We start from the raw sequence: 18,858 nt of genomic DNA, 5'->3' as shown, positions 1-18,858 counted from the left end.
AAGAAAAAAAAGGGAGCTTCAGGCTTGCATTAGCTAAGCGCTTTCCCTCTCCACTTGGACCTGGAGCTTCGAGCATGGCCCCCCGACACGACTCGGAGCTCGGTTCCCATTAAACACAAAGCTGCTGCTCCAGACAGGTGAGGAGGTACTTCAACCACTGGGAGAGGTACCTGCCACAGCTGCTCACCAATGTCCCTTATCGCGCCCCCTTATCAGAAAGACCCCACCCGCATGTGTCGCGGCCCGGTAGCCTGAGGCCGATCGGATACGCACAGTCCACTTGAACCGCCGCCGCCGCTGCTGCACACTTGCTGCACCTGACGCTTCCAGTCAGCCGTGGCCCGTGGGGTCTCCAACCTTGAGTGCCCACACCTCCCGCGTCAGGCAAGCTTGTCCCATGACAATCACCCGACCGACCCTCCGACCGTAGCCTTCTCCTGCGAGACCGACCGCCTCTTCAATACCGTTGCAACCTCGAAACGCTCATCAAAAAAATCGCTTCCACCCCACAAAGGGACGACCAAAAACAGAAAAGAAGAAACCATCGGAACAGACCTTTTCCCCTTACGACTTCCACAATGGTTGGTTCAGCCTCCTTGCCTGGCTGTTGGCGAGCCCGCCCTCGTGCTTCGCTCGCCTGCTGCCTAGCTTCGACATTGCTTTGCGCAGTCTTAACCTCCTCCTAGCTCCTTAACTTGCTGACTCTGGGCCTGTGGTCGAAGATTGGACGTTTGACACACTACGCATTCGATGCAGTGCTCTGTTGGTTCACCCCCTCTTTCTCCCATTATGTTGTGTCGTGTGCATATCGATCCGTGGGCTAACACTCAGCTCCCTCTTCAGTCTCTGCCTTCCTCGCTGGCATGAAGCGATCAACCGGCCTGACGTGAGTTTGGGTGCCCTCCGATGCGAATATTGATCTCGGACACACAAGGCAGATAGAGGCAGCGCAGCTAACGTGTGCCCATTCTGGGAACCGCCAGACCCAGTTTCAAGACGGACAGAGCCGCCGGCGAGAACAAGGACGTTTCGAAGTGGATCGACAAGTACCTGGGTGTTGGCGAGTGGGTGATGGATCAGTCGGTCGCTATCGCCGGTTCCAGTGGCTGGTTCGAACGCACGCGGTAAATCGACATGAACACCAACAGACCCTCGCCCCTGATTGACGAATTTATCCGCCTCTTTTTCGCGAATATTTGCTGGAGCCAAACCCTACTTTCCTACCCCCATATGTCAACCTCATCTTCTCTCGCTTCAATACGATGCTGAAATGCTCGGCGACTGCTCGGAAGAATGTGGCATGAGAGTACCGCTCGGTGGTGTGATGGAGGGTTTTTGTATGTTGGGAGGCCTGGCCCTCGTTGGCTGATCCGTTGATGCGGTTTTCTCGGTATCTTTCTTCGTATCTCTCTATATGGGCGTTATGACTGAGAACCGGGCTTTCTGGAGCTGCATTCAAAGGGGAAGAAACCAGAGTCCTCGGTTGGCGAGCTCTTGGTTTTTATCATTATAAGCAGCCTTTTTGGGCACAAGCTATTGCTGCGGTCTCCTCCGTGTGCCTTATCCTTACAACCGGGCTTCTGAACCCCACTTTCGGGATCGTCCTCGTCGCGAGACGCAGATATAGCCGAGGTTACCAACCAATCTAGTGCGCCACATTTGCAGTTCCCTTTGCGCGCCCACTAAGAGGATACTCGTGACTTGCTTGCCTCGTGACGACAGGAGTTACCACGACGTGGGGAAACAAGCATGCTGTGGAGGACAATGATCCCTTGAACATTCCGATTAACGCCGGCTTGAATCATAAGTTGCGGGGTATCCTGTGCCTGTGCCTGTGCTTGACCCTTTCCCATCCTATCCCCTATCCAAATCCTTGATCGTTAAACACAGGAAGTCCATACACAAGTGCAGTAGTCGTCGCAACTTGTTCGTATCCGCATGCAGGACCAAAAACGTACAGATACTCTCACCTACACTAGAGCCACGCCAACGGTACCTTGTCGCCCACAAAATTGCATGTGTGCAGACCGCAACAGCACATAGTGTATTCATCAGTCTATGCCCACGCCGTGCTCGTTGCTGTGCTCCGCTAGGAACTCCGGCGGCACCTCGTTGTCGCTATCCCGCCTTGATGATGATGTTTGCAGAGATCCGACGTGGGAATGTCCGTCGTCATGCTCCTCCAGCCGTGACACCAGCAAATCTGGCGGGACTTCATTGTCACTCTCGTCGTGGTGGCTCCCCGCTGTGCGTCCACTGCCAGGGGTCGTTTGCGTCGCCGGCTGCGGTTCACCATCACCGTTGTGCCAGGGTTCCTCAACATCCTCAACCGTAGGAGCTGCCTGTGACTGAGGCAGACTGGCTCGAAGCAGGCTCTCGGCTTCTCGGAAAGCCTCGAGCTCGGCGCCGATGGCACAGATCAAGAGATTCCAGCTATTGCGCTCGGCAGTCCTCATGTGTTCTTCCAGCTCCAAGATAACTTTTCCCATTCTCGGCAGCAGTGCCTCTATGCCTTCTTGCTCTGCCCGCTGAGGCTGTTTGCCCTTAGTCGTGGTACTGCCGCCGTTTCTCAAAGAATGGCGCAAATCCGCTTCGAAATTGGTGACAAGCTCGATCGTTTCCTGCCACAGCTCCGTACCTTGGTTGAGCGCATCGCGATCCTTGTCGACTTGCATCTTACGCTTATGCAGTATGTCCGTTTCGCTTTCCCACCAGTCTTTTGCCATGGCCAAAGTCCGTCGCGCCGGTATCATACGGAAGAAATCAGCTCCTCCAGGTGGGTCCTGGACACCGTCGGCGCTTCCAAATTCGCTGCGCGACACAGCTTCGACAACTTCGAGATCTAGAGGCTCGATAGGAGGCTGGCGCAGGAGGGATGCAACCTCTCCTTCAACCTCCTTCAAAGCGCCCCTGTAGCCGCTTAAGCCGGCTTCTCGGCGGTTACGAACGTCTTCCATCTTGCGCTCGAGCCACCTTTGACGGTTTCGCATACCAACCAGCTTCTCCTCTATCTCGCGAATCTCCTGGCCGAGGGTGTCGTGCTGCTCCCCAAGGCCCCGGAGCTCCTTTGCCAGGGGCTCCTCTTTGTCATCCGCCAAACTGTGTAGTTCGGCCGAGATGCTGGTCCTGCGCGTATCCAATTTGTCCAGGTACGCAAGCGCCCTCTTCCGCTGGGAGAGGGACGACTCGATGTACTCGTTCTCCTCGGCTTTGAGGCCGGTCAGAGCTGCCAACGCTCGTCGGAGCCCATTGCGCGCAGCTCGAAGGCCTTGCGGCCCCGACGTCTTGGGCTGTCGCACAGGTATGATGTCGCCTCGAGGAGTGGCGCGCACCGGCGGGTCCAGGGATGCCATCATGCGTGACTTGGATGTCGCTGTAGAGTAAAACGTGCCCGTTGGCGTGCTGCTCCCAGAATCGCTCCATGTTTCGAGCCCCCCGGTACTGGGGTCGAGGGGTTCACTGCCGGAGACCAGTCCAGTGGCCTGCATGTCAAGCAAACGCTGCACTTCTTTCTGAAGAGACCGTTCTCGATGCTGCAAGTTGCGCCAAACCGAGTCCACGCGAGATATGCTTGGGTCGCGAGGGCCGTGGTCGAACAAGATGCTTCCAAACGCCATCCGGCTCGCCTCCATTCCCTTTGTGCTGCTATCCATATCTACTGTTCGTTCTCGAGAACCGCGCCTAGCCTGTGAGACAGGCGATTGTAGCAGCACAGAGGCAGCTATGGGAGGAGGCGGCCCGGCAAACATGGCCTTGGGCTTTATCTTGGAGATGGAGCCTACTGGACTCAGCGGGTCGTCATGCCATGGGTCTGCGGGGGAGGGAGAGCGCCTTCTGGACATGGTAATGGGCGACCGCGGCGACTCTGGCAGGAGGGCTTCATCAGGTCTCGGGGACAAGTCGTTAAGATCGTATTCGTCAGAGCGTCTCGCGCGGGACGTGAACAACGGCAAGATGGGGGATTTCTGTCGCGTCGGCGAGAGTCGATCGAGAAAGCTAGGGGAACCGGGTGCCATCGAGACGCATCGGTGCTGCTGTTGTAGCAGATGGATGTAAACAAGTGGTTATGGTAGGTTGAGGATGGTATTTGTGTAAGCCGGCTTAACAAGTTGTGAGCGCCAGGAAGAGTGTATGATGTGGATAGAGCTGAAGAGCGTCAACGACAAGACCGCATAGACATGTGTGATGGGCATAAAGATTCGTAATGCGGCCGGGTGCTATGGGAAACGGGTGGGATTTCGTTGCAGACTTGGTGGGAAATGCAAAGCTGGCAACCAGAGCTCACGAGCTTTGAGCATGTGCCGCAGCCGGCACGGGGCGGTCGGTACCTCTTGGTAAGGGTCTCACAGCTGGGACCTTTGGAACCTCACACTGATGCTGGACGGCGGCGAGAGAGACAAACGTCACCAGGCGGGCCTTGGACGCTGGGGAGCTTATCGGGACATGCCGATAAGCCAGTACCCGCGCATCTCATGGCTTGCGCCTTGTAGTGCATACATATATATTCCTACCGTTGAATTCCATATCATGCCTGATGCTAGCTTCAAGAACATGATCTCTATGTCTCCCCTCCGTTTGACTACCTACCTAACAGTGATTTACCAACATGTCGGCTCAGTCCCCAGTCTTTATCTTCCGCACGAACGGCTCCCACCCACAGTCGGCCGGATCCAGACGCAAGCAAACCGTGACGTTTCCCTTGTCTGCTCGGTTACTGTTGGGCGCTACCACAACCAAAGTGGGCTGGCCTAGTCTTTGTACTACCCTGACGTGCGTCGCAGTAGATTCCAGGCCCAGGCAGTATTCTGTCTTAATCGGGCATCTACCAAGCATCCCGTGTTAGTCGGGCACCTACCCAGCATCCTGTACACGGTGATGATACCGTCCGCCCACAACGGGAACGCGCTGTGTAGATACTAATTAGTATCGAGTGAGTTTGGTGAGTAAGGTGGTGATGCATTGTGTCGAGGTTAACGCCGGGTTGTTTGTCGTGAAGACAACAGAGACAACAGAGACAGGCATCGGCAGCAACAACCAACAATCCTCGTCCCTCCCCCCTCGTCGATTCTCCCTCTCCATTTTTCCCACATGCCTCATCCCCGGCCGCGTTTGCACCCGCGCTTCCGTCTCGGCCCAAGCCCAGATCCATGCCCACGCGTGTCCCATCTCCCCTCGCCCAGTCCCGGGTCCCAGTCCTGGTCACAGTCCCCATCCCCATCCCCATCAACTAGTTTGCATCTCATTAGTCAGGGCGATGCCGTGGAGTGATTTTTCTCTGCCGTGACCACAACGCAGACCACAGACAACAGACAGAAAGACCATACGAGAGAGCCCGAGAGACAAAGACAGAGACAGAGAGGGAGAGAGAAAGAGAAAAAAAATCCGCATCACACACGAGCCTCTTCCTTTCTCTTCCGCGTCATTGTCCATCTATCGTATTGGGTGACTCTATCCGGAGGACACGACGTCGTCCACTCTTCCTCGGCGGCACCGCTGCTCGTTCTCCTTGGCCTCTCCGTAGGACTGTGAGATCAGCAGCCATTGTCTCCAACGCGCTCGTTCTCGTCTCGTCCCGTCTCATTCCGCCTCTCCCCTCCCCCCCCTCTCTTCTCTCTTCTCTCTTCGTGTTACGTTTGTTGATTTTGACGTCGTCTCATTGTTTGTCTGTCGCTACCCAACTCATCTTGTCCGCGAAGTGCCACTGTCTTGTCTCGTCACGCCGTGATCCGGCCATTACAACTCATCTCGAAGAATGATGCACTTCCTGGGCCATCGGCGGTCAGCCTCGCAGCAGAGCATTGACCCAGAGACACAGCAACAGCCACAGCAACAATGGCGGCCGCATCACCAGCACCGGCTAAGCGCGTCCTCGGCTCTGTACCAGGCGGCACAGGCATTGGGCTCCATTGGCGTCCCTACCGCTGCCGCCACTGCCAACGCCGCCTCTGGCAGTGTCACGCCTGCGGCGGATGCTGCCAACGCTAATAATTCCCGCCCGCCGCTGCCCAATCCGGTGCCTTCTTCATTGGCCGTGTCATCCCACTCTCAGCGGCCGTCGGTGTCGTCGCAGCATTCGTCGTACGGGCAGTACTCGCCCTATTCTCCCCAGCAGCAGCAGCAACAGCGCCAATCTGGGTACTTCCAGCTTGACCACAACCGCCACGACCAACCTCCTGCTGCTTCCGGTCCCGTTTCTTCTCCTCCAACCTCGTCTCTCCAATACACTCCAGGAGCCGCGAGTGCGACAACACCCGCGATTGGGCTACCGCTGCCCAAAGAACCCCCCGTCGCCAACTTCCGCTGGGACGACGAGTACTACAACACTAAGAACGACACCAGTAGCATCAACAGCAGCAACACCAACACCAAGACCAATAATACCAGAGACAGCAACACGGCCACACTCACGCCCGCCGCCACGACCGACTCCGCTTCCGCCCGCTCTCTCCAGCCTCATCATTCCCATTTCCATTTCCATTCCCATTCCCATTCCCAGTCGCACTCGTCCTCCCACTCGCTTTCTCATTCCTCCTCCAACAACCCGCGCACCCACTCCCGCGCTCAGTCATACTCGCAGCAGCAACAACAGCGTGCCCCCATCCCCGCCGCTCTGCTTCCGGCCCATGGCCTGCAGCCGCACCGAGACTCAACCTACTCACTGCCCGCCCACTCCACTGCGACTGAGACATCAGGGCCGCCGGGCCTTACCCCTCCATTGCCTTGTTCCCGGATCTCTCTTCCTCACCCTCCTCCTCCGTCGCTGTCATGAATCAGCAACAACAACAACAGCAACAGCAGCAGCAGCAGCAGCCGCAGTCGCCGCCGCAATTTCAGCAGTCTGGCACCCCGCGACGCACCGGCACCTACAGCTCCCAGCACGAAGAATTGCACATGTCAGCGGGCATGATGCAGCACGGCCAGCTGTCACCCCGCGAATACTCATCCTCGTCCGCCGCCCCCGCCGCTCCTCATATCAAGCTGGACCAGGCATCTCCAAACGCCCCCCAGTACCAAAATACCTCGTCGGTGCCCAACGTTTTGCAGCCTGGCGGTCCTGGTAACCGGCCGCCCGCCGTCACCACCAACACGGCGCCCGCCCTGTCCACGATGCAGCCCCAGCAGTCGCAAGATTACCAGACGCCTTCGAAGCCCCCGAGCCTGAGCTTGTCCCATAGCTACTCCCGCTCCTCCCCCGCTGCCGGCTACGAAGGTGCCTCGACCTTTGCTCCCTACACTCCCACCACCCCGAGCGGTTCAGGATCGCAATTCATGTCCCCCCCGACCAAAAGTACAATGCTCCCGGTTCCCAGCGCAACATATCCAACACGCCCTTGGGCCTGGCTGATATCCGTCCCCGCGCTGATTCAAGCATGTCCGACGGCGTGCCTGGGAGTGTCGCCTACGAGCTCGCCAATGCCCAGCCTGGTACCAGCAACTACCTCGCCCCTTGGGCTCTCTACGCGTTCGACTGGTGCAAATGGCCTCCTCAGGGCAACGGTGCAGGGAAACTTGCCGTCGGCAGCTACCTAGAGGACGGTCACAATTATGTATGACTCCGTTTTCGTGCCATTGGCCATTGGACCGCGCTAACCTCTCTGCTCTCAGATCCAAATCCTCGATACCCAGATGGTGCCGACGCCCAACGATGTCTACCAACCAGGCACCCCCAAGTTCAACCTCGAATTTTCAAAGGTCGCCGAAGCCACACACTCTTATCCCGTGACGCGCCTGCTCTGGGAACCACCCTCGTCTCAGAAACAGTCAACCGATCTCCTCGCGACGTCTGGCGACCACCTTCGTCTGTGGTCTCTCCCCTCCGAGAGCCCCGTATCGCAGAGCAACTCGATTACGCGGCAGGGCAGAGACCCGGCTATCACGAAATTGACGCCTCTCGCGCTGCTTTCCAACTCAAAGACTCCCGATCACACAGCGCCCCTGACTTCGCTGGACTGGAACACAGTCTCTCCGAGCTTAATAATCACGTCTAGTATCGACACCACTTGCACGATCTGGGATATTCCGTCATTGACGGCCAAGACGCAACTGATTGCCCATGATAAAGAGGTGTATGATGTGCGCTTCTGCGCCAACAGTGTCGACGTGTTCGTGAGCTGTGGACAAGACGGAAGCGTCCGCATGTTCGACCTGCGCAGTCTCGAGCATAGCACCATCATTTACGAGCCCACCGGCAAGGATGAACGAGGTATGCCCCGCCGATTGCTACCATCCCTGATTTGTGAGACTAACCTGCGATTACAAGACGCCAATGGCGGACGCATCAGCCCCACGCTCGCGCAACAAACCATGTCGAACCCTCCCCCTCTGCTGAGACTGGCAACCTCTCCTCACGATACCCATTTGCTGGCTACGTTTGCGCAAGACTCCAACGTTATTCGGATCCTCGACGTAAGGCATCCTGGACAAGCTCTTCTCGAGTTGCGGGGTCACGAGGGCTCTCTCAACTCCATTGAGTGGTCGCCCACAAGGCGAGGAGTCCTGGCCTCGGGAGCAGACGACTGCCAGGTGCTGCTTTGGGATGTCTACAACAACAACAACCACTCGCTCAGCAGTGGCCCTCCTGCCAATGGTGCCGCCCAACCGGACAACACGCGAAGCCCGTATGCCAGCTGGCAGTGCGACTACGAGGTTGGGAACCTTGCATGGGTCCCGCACCTCTCAACCAACGATCAGGGGGAGTGGCTGGGAGTGAGTGCCGGCAGAGGCCTATGGGGCGTCAAGACGTGTGGACGGACCGGTGCCTGAAGGAGCTGAGGACGACGAGCAGCATTCATCTGACCGTCTTGCTGCCCTGTTCATAGATCTGGCTGGTCAATTGTGGTATATGCATCGCGAAGCCTGGCGTTTAGGGATGGGCTCTTGAGCCGGCTGTAGGAGGAAACCATTGGTGAGTCATGTTTCAATGGAGTCCATTGGAACAGTTAAGGCGGGTGATTCGACGCCCTCGCAGGTTCAGTATGGCCCCTCAGTCGGTGATCAGGAACAAAATTATGGGATGATGGATGGCTATATACCGGCAGGGGTAGTAAGGAGGGAAGAGTAACGGAATGTCATAATCATCGTGCGGTATTCGCCTCGCACCCAATTTAACCGGCTGGCTCTATCGTCCCGAACGTGTTGAGTACACTGTACCTCGTTACGGCGTGGTCGCCCTAGATCCTGGCCCGAGACGTGTCCGTCGTGGTGTCATTCAGGGTGACTACTGCTTTGCCCCATACCTTTCGGTTCGTCAGATCTTTGAGTGCCCGAGGGACTTGTTCGAGCCCGTTATATTCAGTCTCGTACACGACAGGCCGTATTGCGTTTCTCTCTATGAGAGGTTGCAAGCCATCCCAAATGACCTTTTCTTCGTCAGGGTATCGTCGCAAGCTCTCCCCGTACCGCTGCAGAAGCCAAACTAGTCAATCGGAAGGATTCTGAATCCAGCAAGGTCACATTATCACTCACATAGCCGATCAGCGAGACTTGCTTCAAAAGCAATCGGTTCATGGCGATTTGCTCCATCCCATCTGTTATGCCGGCAAAACCCACAATCAGAATCTTGCCTCGGTGAGCAATGCACTTCAAACTTCGATCGACGAGGCCAACAGGATCGAAGACGACGTCGACCCCGTTATGGTTGGTCAGTTCCAAAACACGTTCCCACCATGCCGCTTCCTGTGTGTAATCCACACACAGTTGGGCCCCAGCCTTTGCAGCAATGGCGCATTTTTCGGAGGAGCCTGCGGTCCCGATAACTCGGCATCCAATGGCTGTCGCAACTTGTACAGCCATGAGGCCGAGACCGCCTGCAGCCGCGTGCACAAGAACGGTCTGTCCAGGCTTGACTTCAGCTTGTAATAGCGCTGCGTAAGAGACGGGGAGTGTGGCGGCTATCCCAGCAGCTTCGGAAAAGCTCCATTTTGCTGGGATGCGGTGCAAAGGCGTCGACGCGGGAAGAGATATCACTTCGCTATACGAACCCGTGCAACCGCCAAAGACTCTATCGCCAGGACGGAGATACGAGCCCGCCGGAGCGGAGAGAATGATGCCGGCAAACTCCAGACCTAGAGTGAAGGGCGGCCGCACCAGAGACCGATTGTTCTGATGGTTCCCTTTGGCCTACGTCCAAGTGTTAGCAAAATTAGGGTATACAAGCATGGCCTGCCGTCTCGTACGTAGAGAGTATCTACAAAGTTTACTCCCGCAGCCTTCACTCGGACTAGGTATTCGTCTGGCTTAGGAAGTGGTCGATCGACTTCGGAGACTTTTATTTCATCGAACTCCTAGTGCCATTGGTAAGTACGCGGTTAATGGACAAAGCTGAACGGGTGTGTTCCTCATCCTGTCGTCCTGCTCGTATCATGGGACTCGGAAAGACCGACAAAGTCTACGACGAGGCTGAAGAATCAGGGAAACCAGGACTGGGAGATATGAGAGAGAGATGGGATAAACAGTAGAGACGAGGGGTGTGTGGTTGACTTTGGCTGGATCGACTTACATTGACGAATTCGGTTATGACGACTGCCCTTGTCTTCTGTTCGGACGGCATTCTAAAGCCCAGAGATTGCGGTGGAGCAAAGAGTTACAAAAAGTTGAAAGAGATCGAGTCAACGCGGGGTCTAAGATTTTGGACGTCACAACTAGACTGGTCATATCGGGTACTGAAGAAGAACGCAGGTGACGCATGTCTTTAATGATGCAGCTGGAATAAGCCGAGGCATTCGTCGGTTGCACGTTCGAGACTTGATTTAGCAGCAGACGCAACAGAACGGGCCAGTGGGTAGCGATTGGGCAGCTTGGGAGGTTGATCGTGTCACCAAGTCGGCTAGTATTGCCAGGGAACTAGTGTCCTTGAACGATAAACGAAATGCTTCTTCGCTGCAATGCTTTCCATCATCTTTTGGTCCCATTGACCTGTCTCCGTTGAGTACAGTCTTTTCAAGCTAGTGTGTTTGTTGGAATGATCAATAGCTAGCTGACATGACACCCAGTGTCATCTATATTCCCCGTCTCATTCTCCATGAACAGATGGATCAGCTTTGGTTGTAGCAAGCGTCGAAAGGGGTTATTCAAGCCTGGCACCTTGGCTGGAAGAGTAAAAGAATAGTTGAAGATGGGATGGGAGTGCATCCTCTCAATAAAGCGCTCCATTCCGACAGCTTAAAAGAGACCCATCATAAAATGGATGCAGCAGCTGCTGCTGCAAGTGTTCCTGCCTAAGTATAGCACCTAATGGTCCCGTCCCCCGTGGCGTAGCTACCGAACCATGATTTGCCTCAGGTGTCAGTCAGGGCCCATGACCACTAGTCCCAATTCGGACGCGGACGTCTTTCGCGTTAACCTTGGCTTTCTGGACGTGGCTTTGGCTTTGGCTATGCTGAGCTTTCTACTATTCTCTGTCGCCTCACCTCCCCTGGCTCCAGCTCATTTCAAAAGTCCTCCAACCCGGAAGCTCAGATTCACCGTGGCTCCTTCCATCTTCGCGCCTCTCTACTTATTGGATTCGATCTGACCTTCAGTCGGGGAAGACTAGAGAGGAATCGCTTCCCCTTGCTGTTCTGCTCTCTGGTAGGTTCACCTCGAACCAATCTCACTTCGGTACCTCCTGCAAAACCAACTGCCAACACATCTTCAACCGAACCTCCCTCGTCTTCGAGATGGCTTCCAGCGACCACAACCGGTACGACGAGTCGGAGGAGGAGGATGACTTCAACCCCGCGCCCGCCGATTTATCCGATGAGGAACCCGATCACGACAACAGCAACAAGCACGCACGCGAAAGTAGCCCCGTTGCCGACGACGATGCCCCTGCCCCTTCCAAGTCAAGGATTCCAGACGATGATGACGAGGATGAGGAACAAGATGAAGATGACGTGCAAAACGACGATGAGGAAGAAGAGGAAGAGGAAGAAGAGGATGACGAGGACGAGGACGATGTACAACAGGTAAGCCTCCTGCTTGCGCCGCCTCGCAGCATCTGCGTTCACCTGCGGACTACGCCAGATAGTTGTCCACGCTTGCCACAAAATCCTGATCCCCCACATGACTTCAATACGGACCGACCTTGACACTGCAATTACTAGGGACATCGCCGCAAGCGCAGAAAGGATCGCCGCGCCGCCTTCTTCGATATCGAAGCCGAGGTTGACGACGAAGAGGACGGTGAGGACGAGGAGAAAGATGGTGAGGAGATAGAGGACTTCATCGACAACGCCCATCCCGACGACATTGCCGAAAGTGGAGGCCTCGACGACGACAGACGCCATAGAGAACTCGACCGTCGCCGCGAGATGGAGGCGAGCATGGATGCTGAGAAACAGGCCGAGATCCTTCGCCAGCGTTACGGCAATCGCCGTCCGAACAAGGGCTTTGGAGACTCCGCCGTCGTCCCTAAGCGCCTGTTGATGCCCAGTGTCGATGATCCCACCATCTGGGCTGTCAGATGCAAGGAAGGCAAAGAGCGAGAGGTCGTCTTTTCCATCATGAAGCGTATTGAGGAGAGGATGGGAACCAAGGACGAACTGGCCATCATCTCGGCCTTTGAACGCGGCGGCCCGACCTCCGTCATGAAGGGCTACATCTACGTCGAAGCCAACCGTTCCACCGATATCATGGTTGCTCTTGATGGCATGTTCAACGTCTATCCTCGATCCAAGATGATCCTGGTCGACATAAAGGACATGCCTGACCTCCTTCGCGTTACAAAGACACCCACTCTGGAGCCTGGCGCCTGGGTCAGACTTCGCAAGCCTGCCAAGCACGCCGGTGATCTTGCCCAGGTCATCGATGTTACTGAGAACGGACTCGAAGCCAGAGTCCGTTTCATCCCCCGCCTTGACTACGGAATGCGAGACGACGCCCTCGCTTCCGCCCTCACCCCTGATGGCAAGCGGAAAAGGCCCATTGGCATGGCCGGACCGCGCCCTCCTCAACGTCTGTTCAACGAGACTGAAGCTCGCAAGCGACACCCCCGGCATATCCAGGGTAACCCAACCACCAAGGTTTGGAACTACATGGGCGACGAGTTCGAAAACGGCTTCCAGGTTAAGGATATCAAGATCCAGCAGTTGGTCGTTACAGACGTCAATCCGACCCTGGAGGAAGTCACCAGATTCGCCTCCGGTGCCGAGGACGGCACCGAGAACCTTGACCTGAAGGCCCTCGCTTCTAGTCTTAAGGACAGCAACATCAATGTCACTTACCTGCCCGGCGATATCATTGAGGTCTACGAAGGCGAGCAGAAGGGCGTTGTTGGAAAGGCTACCAATGTTCAGGGCGACATTGTTACAATGCAGGTCACCGAGGGAGTGCTAGCGGGCCAAGTCATTGAAGTCCCCACCAAGGGCCTAAGGAAGCGGTTCAGAGTCGGAGACCACGTCAAGGTGACCAGTGGCAGCCGATTCCGTGACGAGGTCGGTATGGTGGTCAAAATTTCCGAAGACAGGGTCACCTTCTTGACAGACCAGACCAACACTGAAGTCACGGTCTTCAGCAAGGACTTGCGTGAAGCAAGTGACATTGGCGGCCAGGGCTCGCTGGGCCAGTACGAGCTTTTTGACCTGGTCCAGTTGGACCCGACCACCGTTGGTTGCATCGTTAAGGTTGATCGCGAGTCGGTGGTTGTTCTCGACCAAAACGGAGACACGCGGCAAGTCATGCCGTCGCAGATTGCCAACAAACTCCCCAAGCGGAAAATCGCCGTGGCTGCGGACCGGAACGGCTCCGAGATCAGGCTCGACGATGTCGTGCGAGAGTATGGTGGTCAACAGCGCCAGGGCAAGATCATTCACATTCATCGTGCTTATGTGTTCTTGCACAACAATGACAGTAACGAGAACGCCGGTGTCTTCGTCACCAAGGCCGGTAATGTTAACACCATTGCCGCCAAGGGTGGGCGTGTGCTTTCGGCCGGCCCCAACCTGGATCAGATGAATCCTGCCATGAAGCGCAACCCTAACGGCTCTGAGAGCAAGATGGCGCCACCCAAGAGCTTTGGAGGACGCGATCGAGCGATCGACAAGACCGTCATCATCAGAAAGGGCGGTTACAAGGGTCTTTTGGGCATTGTCAAAGACGCCACGGATACCCATGCCCGAGTGGAGTTACACACGAAGAGCAAGACCATTACCGTGCCCAAGGATCACCTGAGCTTCAAGGACAAGGTCACCGGCGCCAAGATCGAAATCAACGGTCGGGGCCGCGGTGGCCACAGTGGCCCTCCGGGTGGCGGTCGTGGTGGACATGGGGATTGGCAGGGAGGCAGAACACCAGTCGCCTCCAGCGGTCCAGAGAGAACGCCTGCTTGGGGTTCCAGAAGTAAGCAAATTCCCAATGCCACTTCTGTAATTGAATGTGTCGCTAACATAGACAAGCTCCCGCGCCGACTAGTGGACGTACACCGGCTTGGAAGTCGAGCGGCCCAGACTATTCCGGGTCCCGTACACCAGCCTGGGCCGACGGTTCACGAACTGCCTACGGCGACGGCAGCCGCACCGCGTACGGCGGAGGATCGAGAACGCCAGCATGGCAATCGGGTGCCAAGACACCAGCTCATGATGCCTTTGGATTGGGGTCGAAGACACCGGCATACGGAGGGGGGGATGCCTGGGGCTCTGGCTCCAAGACACCCGCATATGGTGGTGGCTCTGCACCGACGCCCGGTGCCAGCGGAGGCGACTCGTGGGGATACACTCCCGGTCAATCTGGATATGATGCGCCGACGCCCGGTGCCCTTCTCGGTGCACCAACACCAGGTGCTCTCAATGCTCCTACGCCCGGTGCCTACTCGGCGCCCACTCCAGCCGCTGCGAGTGCCCCGACGCCCGGCGGCGGATGGCAAGGCGGCTGGGGTGCCGACTCGGCTCCAACGCCAGCTGCGGGTGCGCCTACACCTGCTGCTAGCGGCTTCGCCTCATCATCTGCCTACTACGGCGCACCTACACCTGCAGCATATGGTGCTCCTGAGACGCCGGCGGCTAGCGGACCCAGATACACCGATGATGACTAGACGCATGCGTTGGAACAAGGTTATTGATGCTCGGGCGATGGCCTGGACTTGTGTTAGGCGAAGGGAGGTGAGCAAGGCTGTATATTACCCGGCGTTTATGTAGACGGGGGACGCGCAATAAGCTAAGCGCACTTAAAAAAACGTAGAATTTCATTGGACTGACAGCTTCATATGCTTTCCATGCTCGGAGTGAGAAGAGCGAATTTTGCACAATCATGAGCACATAATCAGGTGAAACAGCTACAATTTACATGTTGGATTTTCGTCCAAGGGAATTTGAAGGACAATACCCCTTCCCTCGAGACTTCCAACCGTCTAGAACCGGCTCTCTTCTTTCTGCTTCACTGTTGTCAAGTTTTCGAACCAGGTGCTGCAAAACCCAAGTCTCTAATTCCCTAGCCAAGAGCGTAGAAAACACCATATCTCTTGGCATTCAACAATCTGTCCACGTTGTAGGCGCACAGAGAACGCTGGAAACGATGATTGTACCTCAGAACATGCAGTTTCCCCATCACCGTTAAGCTTTTGATCTTGACCAAAGACTACATCCTGGGTTTGCTTTATGAATTTACGTGGCGTCTCCTCCATAAGGGAGAACGTTGTACTGCCCCGTCATCGGTTCGGTCCATTACCGATCGCATGGATGAGGGCCACGAAATGACAGAGTACTACTCAGAGACATTTGAGAGGTGAAGAGAATTATGAATGAGATGGATGGAGCATAGGGGATCTTGCAACCTGTTCCTCGGAATCTGGTGGCTTGCCTACCGTTTCCGGTCCCCTTGGCCTGTCCCGCGGGGCACTGCGGCATGTTTGCTGCGGCCGGACATGAAACCATTGCATTCATTCCGTTGACCATTTTGTTGAAAATGAAGCACGTCTGGGATTCATCATATTGCTTTCTTGCCCCCCAGTTCAGCGTGGCGAGTCGCCATTACACTGACAGTTATGGTCTATGACACAATCACGAATGCCAGTTCAAAACGAGCAAAAAAAAAAATTTGTATTCAACTGCGTGGCAGTCTTAGCCTGCTACTATAGAAATGCTAGCAAAGTAAAGCTTGGGTTCATGATGGAGATGCCCGGCCGCAGCCATGGGCTCTGGGAAAAACTAAAGAAATAAAGAGGAATTTGGAAAGAAAATGTAGAAAGCCCCCTTCAGCCATGCTGTTCGCTTCGTAACTCCTCGGTACGCCTCTGCTTCTTCAAACATACTTTGCTCAAGAGGGAGGAAATCCCAAGAAATGAACTATCACTCTTGATGGAACTTTGCCCCCACCTCAGTCTTTCACGCATCTCTCTTTCAAGATCGCGCCACCTTCTCATTTGGCAGCAACTGCAGGTTGGCTGGCACACTCGGAGCAAACCTTGAGGCGATGCCAGGCGTTGGCCAGGTTACCTCGCTGGTTATAAATGGCCTCATAGCTCTCGGGCTGTGAGTTGTAGGCCTCGTCCGTCGCCTTGACCAGAAGAGTAGAGCATCGCTTGCTTTCTTCACCAGGCTCGCCAAGGGGCACAATACCCTCATACCTCCAGCGCTTCCAGGCCCATGACTTATGGCCGGCCTTTGGCGGAGCGGCTCCGTATTCGTCGAGCAGCTCAGCCTGGTCCCACGTTTTGCCGTTGTCGAGGCTCACGTCGACGCGTACTATTCTGCGGCCGCCGCCTGAGTAAGCATACCCCATAAGAGAAGCCTCGCGACCATCGCTGGTCTTCGCGTCCGATGTGGAGTCCTTCTTCAAGGTCTTCCAGTCGCCTAGCCTGACGGTTGTAATGGCGCTAGTAATGGGCATCTCTTGAATGGGCGCAGCGCGATCCCAGTCGGGACTTGTCTCGTTGGGGCCAAAACACTTGTAGTCCTTGCGCTGCCACTGACTATGACTCTCCTCGTCTGAGATGGTGATCTGGCTCAACCACTTGACGGATCGAGCTGCGACGTGACCAGGCACAAGAGCACGGAGCGGGTAGCCATGGTCTCGCGGTAGGGGTTTGCCGTTCATTGAGTAGGCCAGCAGAACATCGCCGCGGGGATCCAGGGCAGACTCGATGGGAATGGATGCACCGTAAGCCTCAAGAGCTGAGAACTGAACGTGTTTTGCTTCCGAATCGCCCGTCATGGCTTGCTGAACAGGGAGGCCGGCATCGGCAAGGACGTCCGAGAGCTTGACTCCCTGCCATTCAGCACAGGAGATGGCACCGACGTTCCACTGGAGCCCATTGGTCTTCCGAGCATTTCGCGTCATGTCACTTCGGCGGTTTCCGGAGCACTGGAGCACCGCCACGACCGTTGCAGGCTTGAACTTGGTCTTGAGGTCATCGATGGTGTACTCCTTGATGGATCCATCGAGGAGCTCAATCTTGAGGGTGTAGTCGGAAGTGTCTTCGACCTGAGGAACCCACATATGGTTGCGCACGTAGAAGAGCTCATTGGGAGTAAGATAGCTGTCAGCCAGACCTTCCAGTGGCGTTTCTGCATTGCGAGGCTTAGGAGTGAGGGTAATGAGCCTAGAGTCACGGGCTGGGTCGTGCTTGAAGGGGTCCTCTATCTCCTGAGTGACGGGCTTGCCGTCGACTAGGTCGTTTGAATGGATGAAACCAATGAGGTACTGGTTCAGAATCTCGTAGACGTGAGGGGACTTGTGAATGGTGAAGATGTCCCAGTAGGGGTCAATGCTTCCTCCGGCAGCGCGGAGGATGACATCACCTCCAGGATGAGCTCCAACCCATTCGGTTATGTCGTAGACCTTGTCACCCTGTGTAACCCACGGGCTCTTGGACTTGGCATCGTGCTTGCGGACCTCGGAGAGGGTGAACCGGGGGAGGGTCGGGTCGCGGTCGTCGGCGATGGCTGCCGGGCCGGAAGCATCCACCACTTCGTCTTCGTGGGGGAGGTGGAAGGGCTCCGAGAGGCCGACGAAGAGGGAGAGGAGCCCGCCACTGGCGAGCAATGTGCGAACGGTGGCCGGACCCTTGCGGCGTGGGGGCTCGCGTCCGCTGCCTCGCGGGGTACTTGTGTGATGCTGGCGGTGTCCTTGGCCCTCACGGCCACCGGTCGAGCGCGTCGAGGAGGAGGAGGGCGACGACGCGGATGTCGGTCGGGGGTGTCTCGAGCAAGCAGAGGCGTGCAAGAGGCGGCATCCCGGCCGAGGAGGGCCTGGAGGGACGGGCCGCCGGGTCGAGAGCTGTAAGAGCTCGCTAAATAGACGCCGCGGCGCTTGCATTGGGGACATTTACAAGATGAATGGCTGAATCGGGCAAGATGGTTCTTCGTTTGGTGGACGACGAGGTCGAAGGCGCGGCTCTGGTGTGGAGCTCGGACGATGATGTGACTGACCGGGGCGATGGCGTGATTGCGCCTTTTTGACCTTGTGGCCTTTTTAATGAGGGAAGCAGAAAAACTCGGAGGGTGGGGACACCGTCTTCATAAGTCAGGTGAGCTGCATAGACCGACAAGCACAATTTTGTGCAGGCACGGTACGTACTGGTCGATGTCGCCAACAAACGGTCCGTGCTTGCTACAGGGTAGCACACTTGGGCCGGGAGAACAAGAAAGAGAGACAGAGAGTGATACCAGTTGTTTTTTTCAATTGCATCCTTCGGGATCCCCTCGCTCATATCGACTGGGAACTCGACTCGGCCCTCACGGTACTTATGTCTCGCTTTAGATCATCCTACCTACGCTATCAAACTCTCAACCGATGAAAAACCCGAAACCAATGGCCTTCGTGCGTCGTCACACGTCGTTTCCCCGCCGCAACTCACTGCCCGGATGAGACCGATGAAAGCCGCGAGCCCGCCCACGTGGACGCCGAAGACCCGTTGTAGCCCGACCCCGACACGTCTCAACTCAA

The 18,858-nt window shown here is 56.2% G+C and overlaps 4 protein-coding genes across 4 annotated transcripts; 2 read left to right on the top strand and 2 right to left on the bottom strand.

Moving 5' to 3' along the window:
* Positions 1 to 2,051: 2,051 nt before the first annotated feature.
* Positions 2,052 to 3,842, bottom strand: ColSpa_01556 (autophagy-related protein 28; the record flags this gene model as incomplete). Its single annotated transcript, XM_049267768.1, has 1 exon — positions 2,052 to 3,842. One exon carries the CDS (start codon positions 3,840 to 3,842, stop codon positions 2,052 to 2,054), a length of 1,791 nt encoding a protein of 596 aa, XP_049123725.1.
* Positions 3,843 to 5,752: 1,910 nt separating this feature from the next.
* Positions 5,753 to 6,378, top strand: ColSpa_01555 (uncharacterized protein; the record flags this gene model as incomplete). Its single annotated transcript, XM_049267767.1, has 2 exons — positions 5,753 to 6,338; positions 6,371 to 6,378. The coding sequence occupies 2 exons, from the start codon at positions 5,753 to 5,755 to the stop codon at positions 6,376 to 6,378; spliced, it is 594 nt and encodes a 197-aa protein (XP_049123724.1).
* Positions 6,379 to 7,370: 992 nt separating this feature from the next.
* ColSpa_01554 (putative WD repeat-containing protein) lies at positions 7,371 to 8,763 on the top strand (the record flags this gene model as incomplete). Its single annotated transcript, XM_049267766.1, has 2 exons — positions 7,371 to 7,547; positions 7,606 to 8,763. 2 exons carry the CDS (start codon positions 7,371 to 7,373, stop codon positions 8,761 to 8,763), a joined length of 1,335 nt encoding a protein of 444 aa, XP_049123723.1.
* A 7,566-nt stretch (positions 8,764 to 16,329) lies between these two features.
* Positions 16,330 to 18,145, bottom strand: ColSpa_01553 (sulfite oxidase; the record flags this gene model as incomplete). The annotated part of the gene is made up of 2 exons (XM_049267765.1): positions 16,330 to 18,001; positions 18,051 to 18,145. The coding sequence occupies 2 exons, from the start codon at positions 18,143 to 18,145 to the stop codon at positions 16,330 to 16,332; spliced, it is 1,767 nt and encodes a 588-aa protein (XP_049123722.1).
* Between the last annotated feature and the right edge of the window lie 713 nt (positions 18,146 to 18,858).

This window comes from Colletotrichum spaethianum (genome assembly GCF_022836535.1).
Source record: "Colletotrichum spaethianum MAFF 239500 DNA, contig03, whole genome shotgun sequence".
NCBI classification, from domain to species: Eukaryota; Fungi; Ascomycota; class Sordariomycetes; order Glomerellales; family Glomerellaceae; genus Colletotrichum; species Colletotrichum spaethianum.
The sequence above is the reverse complement of the archived record's forward strand: the minus strand, read 5'-3'. Positions and strand labels throughout refer to the sequence as shown.